The sequence below is a fragment of the Saccostrea echinata genome, unplaced genomic scaffold (genome assembly GCF_033153115.1).
Source record: "Saccostrea echinata isolate AGI-Se365-2 ecotype Australia unplaced genomic scaffold, CSIRO_AGI_Sech_v1 ptg000010l, whole genome shotgun sequence".
Lineage (NCBI taxonomy): Eukaryota > Metazoa > Mollusca > Bivalvia > Ostreida > Ostreidae > Saccostrea > Saccostrea echinata.
The window spans coordinates 9011625-9022364 of record NW_026889759.1 but is presented as its reverse complement, the minus strand read 5'-3'; the positions used below and the strand labels follow the sequence as shown (position 1 = coordinate 9022364).

Genomic DNA, 10740 nt, shown 5'->3' with positions numbered 1-10740 from the left:
TAACCCATGCCCTTCAATAAATCTTTGAAATGTTTGCTCCCAGAACTCAGTCTAAGGGTGGGAATTAATTTCACTTGAGTCCAGATTTCCAATTCCTAGTGGAGCTCAGTCGGTCATGGAAAGAGAAACCCTTTAAACTCAGATGACTGTCAAGGCCCCACAGTGTCAAAAAAGCTCACATTTACTTTCACCATGAAAGGAAAAATAAGATTTAAAAAAATCGTGGGTGAATATATTTCTGTCTCGTAAAACAAAGTTTAACACGGAAATTTTTTTTATATATACTTATATTTTATTTTCTTCTCAGGAACAGGAAGTCCGCATTACTCATAAGCAAGCATCCCCATGCTACAGAATACAAGTTGTTGGAATGCTTCTTGATTTTATTTTATTTATTTATTTATTTATTCTGAAAGATTTTTTTCTTTGAATAAGTTGTCTTTTTTTCAGCCCTCCCTTTCAAGAACGATCATACGTGCCTGTCTCTAAGTAACCCCCACTCTCATATAGGATTTTTCGATTACACAACTACTTCTACAGAGAGTAAAATATCTTGTAATTTAATTAATTAATTAGTATTTTAAAAAAAAAATGCTTAAGATGTCACAAGACATTTTATCTTCGGAAAAAGTAGTTGTGATTTTTTCCGTAGCGTTTCTAACACATAAATTTTAAACATTAGTTAATTGGACATAGTTATCCAGGACTCTGATAATATTTTGGGCATTCTTAAACAGCCTCCTAGTCCTTCCTACACTGTACAGATGTAGAAAACTGAGAGTTATCTTTTTAACCCTTTTGGCCATTAAATAGCGTGCACCCCCCCCCCCCCCCTGGAAAGTTTAGTGTTTGGTGTTTGGTTTTTAAGAGTATATATTTCTCTGGACTCTTCTCATCGTCCTTAGCCTTATTAATATCACTAGATTCGCCTCCTTTTTAAAATTCTTTTATAAGATGTATTCATATTTATTGGTGGAGGTTAATAAAATAAGAAAAAGAGCATTTTAACTGTCATTGAAAATATTGCAATACATATCGCAATACACTTAAAAATATCGCAATACGAAATTTCCAGCCGATACCCAGCCCCATCTTTTACATAAAAACTTAAATTCCGAAATTTAAACATTGAAATAAATTAAGTTTACTTTAATTTATAAATAATATATGTAAACCCCAATAATGTCGACTGAAAGATTTGTTTGTGTACTCGTGACTTTGCATTTTCGCTCTGTTGATCTGCTGAGTTGATTAATGAATACGTATTTAAATCACATGAGCATGATCTTTGAACATTATTCACTACTGAATTCACAAAGCAGTAACACACAATACCATACAACTTTACGCTGCAGACTTTAAGTACAATTTTTCGTGGAAAATGCTGTACAGGAACGTCCAGATATTAAACAAGCATTCAGGTAAACGTTTTAACAAGGATAATTGAGAATTAGTTCAATTTCTTGGAAGAAAGCTGTGTACTTTCTGACATCCCCGTCATTTTCAAACCTTATTTTTAGTGGTCAATGGTCAACCGATACAGCTCCTAAATATCTACAGCAAAATGCAGTTTTACATTTCCAGAGTTTTAAATTACGTAAAATAGTCTGTAATTTTAAGGGGGAAATACTTGTTTTTGAATTTTTGCTTATATTCATTGACAGGATATGCATTTACAATGGAAAAATAAACATAAAAATGTTAGCATGATGTATTTTAAATCCGCATATCCAAGTTTATATAAACAACATTTTTGAAAAGAAGTCCTTCAATATCCTTACTATATAGGACATGAAGTTCCAAATCTGCTTATAAACAGTTGGGTTATGTAGTGCTATGACACTGTTTTCCTTTCATGTTTCTCATAAATAACTGTCACATTCGTTTCCCATCATTTATTTCCATCAACATAGGTAAAGGAAATGGTAAAGGAAAGGGAAAAGATTGACTACAACAAAAAAAAATAAACAGAACTTACAATGCTGTACATTATATAAATGTGACCGAAATGATGCACCATACGACTGACTGATAATACTGAATACAATAAATATGAATACTTTATGTAATAAACTAGTAATGCATATTGGTGTTGAATAATTTAAGTGAATAGAAATGTATAAATGACGTTGACATCTAACGTGTGATAACGCTAATTTACATCATATACTCAAACTGAAGATTAACCTTGTTTACTCCAAAAAATACAGTATACAAAAAGATATGAAGTTAACACTGCATTTATACAACCATAAAAAAGGTAATTACCGTGATTATTTTCCAACTCATCCAAAAATCTAAGGTAAAACAGCTCAAACTCACAACAGCTTTGGGTAAACATCGAAAAATCGTGCAAATATGGCGGGTTCACACGTCAAGATTGAAAATTCATATTCTGACAAAATTGGATAAATAAATTGATCCGGATAAATTTGGACAATAATATAATATCAATCTTACACCGGCCCCTAAAATATGGTCCTACACAGAACATATTTTACAATTTTCCAATGAGCAATTAACATCTTTAAACATGTGAAACAATTTAGTCTCTGTCATCCGACTCCAACACAAGACACAGTTTCGTTATTGGACGTGTAAGAATATTGGACACAGTTTTCACTTTCACAACACGCACAATATTATGTCTGTCTTTTTGAACCTCCAGAACTCGTCCAAGATTCCAATAATTCCTTGGGCCATTTTCAACAATAAGAACCAAATCACCTTCTTTAACATTGCGTCCCTCCTTTAACCACATCTGCCTGCTCTGAAGAAGGGGTAGATACTCTTTAATCCATCTTCTCCAGAAGATGTCTGCGAGATATTGGATCTGGCGCCATCTACGTCGAACGTAGTTGTCCATCTGTGAAAAAGTTCCAGGTGGGCAAGTTTCTCCAGATCTAAGAAGTAGCAAATGGTTTGGTGTCAAAGCGCTTAGATCACTAGGGTTATCTGATGTGGGCGTCAAAGGTCTTCCATTGAGAATTGCTTCAACTTCACAGAACAAAGTTGTGAGTCCTTCATCGTTCAGATAAATAGTTTGTTCATGTAAAACGGAAAATATCACCTTTCTTACGGATCTGATAAGTCGTTCCCAGACACCTCCGAAATGTGATGCTGATGGTGGGTTAAACATCCAATCTATCCCTGACTGCAACAAATGAGAATGAATTTGGTTAACGTTCCATGTCTTGATAGCTTCTCTTAATTCCTTTTCTGCACCCACTAAATTTGTACCATTGTCTGATCGGATAAATTTAGGTTTTCCTCTCCTTGCGATGAATCTGCGAATAGCATCAATACATGAATCTGTATCCAAAGAGAATGACACTTCAAGATGGACTGCTCGTGTATTAAGACAGGTAAATATTACACCATATCGTTTCACCATACTCCTTCCTCTCTTCAATTCAAATGGTCCAAAGTAGTCCATACCTACACGGGTGAATGGGGGATCATCTATTTCCAATCTTTCAGAAGGTAGATTGGCCATTTTTTGGTGCATTGGAGGAGACTGGTATCGTCTGCATATAACACATTTTGAGATAAGCGATTTTAATACAGAAGAAATACCGGGTATCCAAAACTTCTCTCGAATGACTGCTAAAGTAGCATTCTTGCCCATGTGTCCTGCAGATCTGTGGGCATCTATAGCAATCATCCTAGTCAGTGTGGAATTTTTTGGAATGATCATCTGATGCTTAGTGGTAAAAGATGCATTTAGCTTTTCTAGTCTGCCCCCCACTTTGATGACTCCTTCATGTAAAATAGGATCTAATCTAGAAAGCTGTGACGATTTTTTGACATATCCATGTTTGTCTCCAAGAATTTTCAATTCATTTGCATAATACTGCCTTTGCTCATATGCCACAAGTTCTCTTTCAGCTCTGTCGAGGATTTCAGTACTGAGAAAAGGAATCGCTTTTGCCTTCTTGGACTCCTTTACTCTTGTTTCACTTTCCACTCTTTCAATCTGCATGATTCTCTCCTTTGAAGCTCCAGAGTCTATCATTTTTTCTCTTCTTTCTATTTTCTGCTTGACTATTTTTCTCAGGTTATCCTTGGCTTTCAAGAACCATCCAACCGTGACTTTAAGTCTTTTCCAATCTGAGAAATGCTGAAGAATTTTTTCAACACCATTGAAGGAAGACTGTATAAGGGTAGTGTTGATGCATTTTTTCACTTCCACATCGTTAACTCCAATAGTAGTATCAATGTCACAGTTCAAAAGCCAAGTAGATTCTGATTTCAGGAGGAATTCAGGTCCATGAAACCACAACTGATGATCTATGAATTTATCAATCACAGATATTCCTCTAGATGCACAGTCAGCAGGATATTCTTTTGTGTTCACATAATGCCATTGATCAAAAGTTGTATGGGCGTTGATGATGGCAAGTCGATTGGTAACAAAGGTTTGGAATCTAGTCTTGGTGTTAGCGATGTAGCGAAGTACTGTTGTACTGTCTGTCCAGAAATGTATTTTCTCTATAGGAAAGTCTAATTGCTCGTCCACCAGTTTACTTAACTTGACGGCTAATGTTGCAGCGGTGAGTTCCATCCTAGGAATTGTCATTGTTTTCAATGGTGCCACTCTTGATTTGCCCATGACGAAGGAACAATGTACATTTCCATGATAATCAGACATGCGCAAATATATGACAACTCCCATGCCAAGTGTGCTTGCGTCCGCAAAACAATGTAACTGGTATAACACAGAATGTCCAATATTCCCTGGCTTGTAACATCTTTCAATTTTTACATCTTCCAGATGTTTCACTTGCATGAGCCAGCTGTTCCATTTCTTTAACATGGTTCCATCAATTTCATCATCCCATCTTACACCATCTTTACACAACTGTTGGAGTATGGATTTAGCTGTCAAAACAAATGGCGCTACAATGCCGAGTGGGTCATAAATGGAACTTGTCACAGAAAGTATGCCTCTTCTTGTTGTAGGATGGTCCTTTAACTGTATTTGAAACCCTAAGGAATCATCTTCCACGAACCAATAAACTCCAAGGGCTCGTTCAATCAGAGTTTCTTCATTCAGACTAAATTTTTTGATGTCTTCTGCTCTATCTTCTTCTGGGACCGATTTCAATACCTCCTTACAGTTACTTAGTCACTTTGTTAACCGAAATCCTCCTTGTTTACAAAGGGCCATCAGATCCTTTATGAGGTATTTGGCTTTCTCCTCTGTATCAACTGATGCTAAGCAGTCGTCCACGTACATATTTTTCATTATGGTATTCTGTATGCTTTGATCATAGTCGTTACCGTGTTCCTCAGCAGTTTTCTTCAAAGCATAACTGCAACAAGTAGGTGATGAGACAGCCCCAAAAATATGTACTTTCATCCTATACTGTTTAGGTTCAGCACTCAGATTTCCATCTTTCCACCAAAAAAATCTCATGCAGTCTCTATCCTCTTCTGGTACTGCAACTTGATGGAACATAGACTCAATGTCACCTTGTATCGCAATACGTTCCTGTCGAAATCTTAGAAGCACTCCTAAGAGACTGTTAGTTAAGTCAGGTCCTTGTAGTAGTTGACTATTTAGAGACACACCCCTAAACACAGCAGAACAGTCAAATACTACTCTTATTTTTCCTGGCTTCTTTGTATGATATATACCATGGTGAGGAAGATACCATACGCGTCCATCATCCCTTTGTAGTTGCATCTCAGGAACTGGCTCAACAAAGTCTTTCTCGAACAGTTTATTCATGAAAACAGTGTAATCAGTTCTAAATTGTGGATTTTTCAACATCTTCTTCTTCAAACATTCGAGTCTCTGTAGTCCTTGAATCATATTATTTGGCAAGCTCACAGAATTGTTTCTAAAAGGAAGTCCTATTGAGTAATGACCATTCACTTGTTTGATGGACTTTTCAACTTGGCTCAGAAAAGTTTTGTCCTCCACTGAATGCTCTTTCTTTTCTGCTATCATGTGCTCTGGAAAGTCTAAGTTAATTGACGCCTTCACTAATTCTTCCAGCTTAGTGTCACATTCACAGTACCGCTCCAGTGTCACTTTGTTCACATCATATGATCCTGACCCGACTTCTCTCAGTACATTCCACACAATCCATCCCAAGCGCGTCCTTGTGGCGTGAGGAGATCCACTTGGTCCGGTAACCACTTCAAATGGAGCATAAGCGTCTGGGACATTGCTGCCAATAAGAAGGCCAATTTCAGCAGCAACATTTGGGAGCGTTATGTTCGATAAATGATGCCACTTTGAAATTTCTTCCTTTTTAGGAATATGTTCATGGGTGACAGGCATCCTGTCTTTCGTATAAATTTTTGGAAGATCTATGAATTCCGTCATGTTCATATCACAGAGTTGTAGGCCTCTGACAGACTGGGACACCAACTGATATGGTTCTCCAATTGTGTTCAGAGTGATGTTACATTTCTTTCCACTAACGCCTAGTTGTCGCATGAGGTTTTCAGAACAGAAAGTAACGCTGCTACCCGAGTCAAAGAATGCGTATGTAATGACACTATGGTTCTTGTTTTTCAACTTAATTCTCACAGGAATTATCGCCATGGCCGATGTTTGTTCTACGGCCCCAGTATCACAAGACGCACCGACATCAGAATTCCCTGTGTGGATGACAGATTGATCAACGTTAGAACTTGATGAAACTGAGTTGTTGTGTTCTTCCCTATTGATTGGATAATTCGGTGTTGATCTTGATGGGTCATGAAGAATGGTAGGGTGTTGACGTCCACATGAAATGCATTTAAGTCTGTTTCTACATTTCTTGGTTACATGTCCCTTTTTCAAGCATCCATAGCAAAGTCCTTTATTTTTCATAAAGTTATATCTCTCTTGAATACTAATTCTTTGAAATCTGTAACAATCGATCAAGACATGGCCAGCACCACCGCAAAATTCACATTTCAATACTAATGCTCCAGGTGATTCCTTTTCACTACTTAGGCCTCCTGATGCAACTGTTCTTTTCTGGTGCTTATCAGGTTGTGAACGTGAATTTCCACTCAATGATGAAACTCCATATATGGGATCATTAGATTTCTTTGCCTCAGTCTTCACAAAGGTCACAAAGTCACTAAATCCTATTCTTCTCTTAGTCTCCTTAATTTTGAGAACTGCAGTTCTCCATCGATCGTGTAGATATATCGGAAGTTTTGACAAAAGTCTTTTAATATTTTCAGCATAGTCCAGAACTGACACACAGTCTATGCTTTCTGACGCGTTTTGACATTCTACCAGGAACAATGCAAATTCATCTAACATTTTCGCATCTTTGATCATAGGCCAGTCAAGAGCTTTCTTGATGAATGATGTCACTATCAGTTCACTGTCTCCGTATCTTTCTTCCAATTGCTTCATTGCTGCTTGGTATCCTTTATCTCCAGACATGTGTGTGTATCCAGATACGACACGGTTTGCTTCACCTTGCGTCATCTGTTCCAAATAATTGAGACGCTCATCATCATTACTGGTGTTCATCACTACTTTTGCGTGAAACTGTCTCATGAATCGCTGAAATTCTAATGGATCTCCACTGAATTTTTTAATTTCTGGCAATGGTCTTCTTAGGTAGTTCACAACATCCTGCATTGCATTTTGTTGTTTTGTTTCCATTGAAATGTTTGGCACAAAAACACTGGCGTTTGGATTGAGATGTTTTTCTGACACAGAAATTTGGGAACCAAGTTCTGCATCCTTGCCTATGATTCTGGGGGATGGCATAGGTGGATTTCTTCTAGGTGTAATTTCTTCCTCACAAAATTTATCACTGTGAGTGTCAATAATTTCACTTTCTAGCTCGTACTTTTGTAAAACTTCAGTCTTTGCATTAGAAATTGCAATATCTGTCTCTATGTTAAATTCTTCTTCCTTAAGTGTAAGTTCTAATTTGGCCAATTCCAATTCCTTTCGTTTCTTTAACGACGCTTTGCGTGCTTCAAGTTCTGCTAGCTTTTGTTCTTCCTTAAGTTTTTCAAGGGAAACACAAGAAGATTTCGTTGTTCTAGAGTTTCTACTTTGTGCTTTGTTTACACTATTCACATTCATTTTTTCATTTTTCACAGTATCTTGATACGAAAAGAATGCTTCTACTTCTTTCTTAAAATTTATCAAGAATATGTCATAATCTTGATGATCTAACAGCAATTTGCTTTTCTCTTGTTCATCCTCTGTCTGGGTTTTAAGAACATCAAATAAGTTTAAAAAGTGTTCATAATTATCCAACCAGGAACTATACCTCTTTCTTATAAGTTCAGTGTCTCTATTCTCTAACATCAAATTCTTTATTTGTGTTACTGACGATTTTAATTTTCTAAAACTGTCATAATATTCTTGTAATTTGTATGACCTGGCCTTTACTGTAAGTTTTTTGTTTTCCCTACTTGGTCGTGATTCTCCGGCCTCAGCCCTTGGTAGTTTACCATCTTCTGTCATGGCTGCCGTCCGGTTCCAATAGTAGAATAATCACGTCAATGATGTAGTGCTATGACACTGTTTTCCTTTCATGTTTCTCATAAATAACTGTCACATTCGTTTCCCATCATTTAATTCCATCAACATAGGTAAAGGAAATGGTAAAGGAAAGGGAAAAGATTGACTACAACAAAAAAAAATAAACAGAACTTACAATGCTGTACATTATATAAATGTGACCGAAATGATGCACCATACGACTGACTGATAATACTGAATACAATAAATATGAATACTTTATGTAATAAACTAGTAATGCATATTGGTGTTGAATAATTTAAGTGAATAGAAATGTATAAATGACGTTGACATCTAACGTGTGATAACGCTAATTTACATCATATACTCAAACTGAAGATTAACCTTGTTTACTCCAAAAAATACAGTATACAAAAAGATATGAAGTTAACACTGCATTTATACAACCATAAAAAAGGTAATTACCGTGATTATTTTCCAACTCATCCAAAAATCTAAGGTAAAACAGCTCAAACTCACTACAGCTTTGGGTAAACATCGAAAAATCGTGCAAATATGGCGGGTTCACACGTCAAGATTGAAAATTCATATTCTGACAAAATTGGATAAATAAATTGATCCGGATAAATTTGGACAATAATATAATATCAATCTTACAGGTTATATAAAAATTTAAGAGCCCTCTATACACTACACACAAAAAAGTTTTTTTTTTAGAATTTTTATGCAGATAGAGTAATCTGCCCCTTGATCTAAAATAAAATAAATTGAAATGTACAGTTTATTACTTAATTTGTGATCAAATCAAGCATTCATTAGACTTTCATAAGCCAAGATAAATAGACTGAACATTTCATTTGCATGTATCTTGCCCACTGTGATTTCTGTTCATCATTATTTCATTTTCTTTGCACATTTATACTGGAGGTAAATGCAAGCTAGCTACCCTATCTTGAAAATGTAATAGATAAGCCCAGTATATACACCTTAACACAGTATAATTTTCTCAATGTTCAGAAAAAAAATTCCGTTAGTGTATAGAGGGTCGTAAACTTGCCTGCCAAAAGTTGTTGCACCCAGTGTAAACGGATTCAAACAGTTTAAAACATGTTTATTAAACTGCTGAACCTATGGGATTTTTTTGCACTTCATTCCCCATATCTCGTACATTGTCATTTTCCCTTAAACAATGATAGTAGCATAACACTCAGCTGTCCGAAACTTGTCCATTCTTCAGCATAAGCGGGGTCGACGTTATCTTTGCATTCGTTGGTGTTATATCCACATTTCATAACATATCCATTCAGTTATGCACCCTCTTGGATCCACCTCTGAAGCTGTAATTCGAACACACCACTGGCTTTCCTCCTCAACTGTTATTGCCTCGGAAAGAAATTAGAATGGCCTCACTTTCCGAACTGAAAAAAAAATCTACATAGCTAGATAGATTTTAAAAATCCTGTTTAGAGATGGAATAGATTCTAGATTGCTGAATTTGACTATAATTGAACGGGAAGGGGATTGACATTTTTTATGTGTCGCCCGCGTGGCGCAGTGGTTAGAGCGTCTGCTCTAGAGTCGCGAGGTAAGGAGTTGATCCTTACGTCGCGGGTTCGAATCCCACTGTGGGACGTGGAGACCGGTCCTTCGGATGAGACCGTATAAACCGAGGTCCCGTGTGGCAGTAGGTGTTGGCACGAAAAAGACCCCTCACTGCTCAATGGCCGTAAGTGCCGAGCATAGGACAAGATTTGCGGCTCTCCACCGGCAAGTGGTGGCGTCTCCATATGAGTGAAAAATTCTCGAGAGGGACGTTAAACAACAAACAAACAAACAAATTCCGAGGTAAAATTTGCATCGGGGTCGAAATACATGTAACTGCGTTTAAAATAGTGACAAGTGGCGCGAACAGCAAATTCTACACATGGCGTACGTCAGCATGATCAGACATACAGACAACACTTGTTGAAGTATTTTATAACAGTAAGATAATGTATTGAAAAGGTGTTTCGACATAGTATTTTTGAACTGTGAATCTGTAGTACATTACAAAATGGATAATGTAGTGAAAATCATAAGCGCTCGGTTTCAGGATGGTGTGATTTGTGTATTGTGTGAATCCAACGTCAGTCTAAATACATTAAAATAAAAAATCGAAAATGCATAATAATATTATATATTGAAAATGTGTTATATAAAAAAAGTCCTTACCGCTTGACAACAAAGAGCAAAAATGTTGGCATGGTTATGATAGCAATGAACCCTCTATAAAAATTGTG

At 36.6% G+C, this 10740-nt stretch overlaps 2 protein-coding genes across 2 annotated transcripts; both read right to left on the bottom strand.

Moving 5' to 3' along the window:
- Positions 1-2545: 2545 nt before the first annotated feature.
- On the bottom strand, positions 2546-4816 carry LOC133184532 (uncharacterized). Its single transcript, XM_061319621.1, has one exon. It carries the CDS (start codon positions 4814-4816, stop codon positions 2546-2548), a length of 2271 nt encoding a protein of 756 aa, XP_061175605.1.
- Positions 4817-5128: 312 nt separating this feature from the next.
- Positions 5129-8443, bottom strand: LOC133184531 (uncharacterized). Its single transcript, XM_061319620.1, has one exon. The coding sequence runs from the start codon at positions 8441-8443 to the stop codon at positions 5129-5131; it is 3315 nt and encodes a 1104-aa protein (XP_061175604.1).
- Between the last annotated feature and the right edge of the window lie 2297 nt (positions 8444-10740).

Coding starts and splice junctions, on each gene's coding strand:
- LOC133184532 (XM_061319621.1), bottom strand. CDS start 4,816: ATGTTAAAGAAATGGAACAGCTGGCTCATGCAAGTGAAACATCTGGAA.
- LOC133184531 (XM_061319620.1), bottom strand. CDS start 8,443: ATGACAGAAGATGGTAAACTACCAAGGGCTGAGGCCGGAGAATCACGA.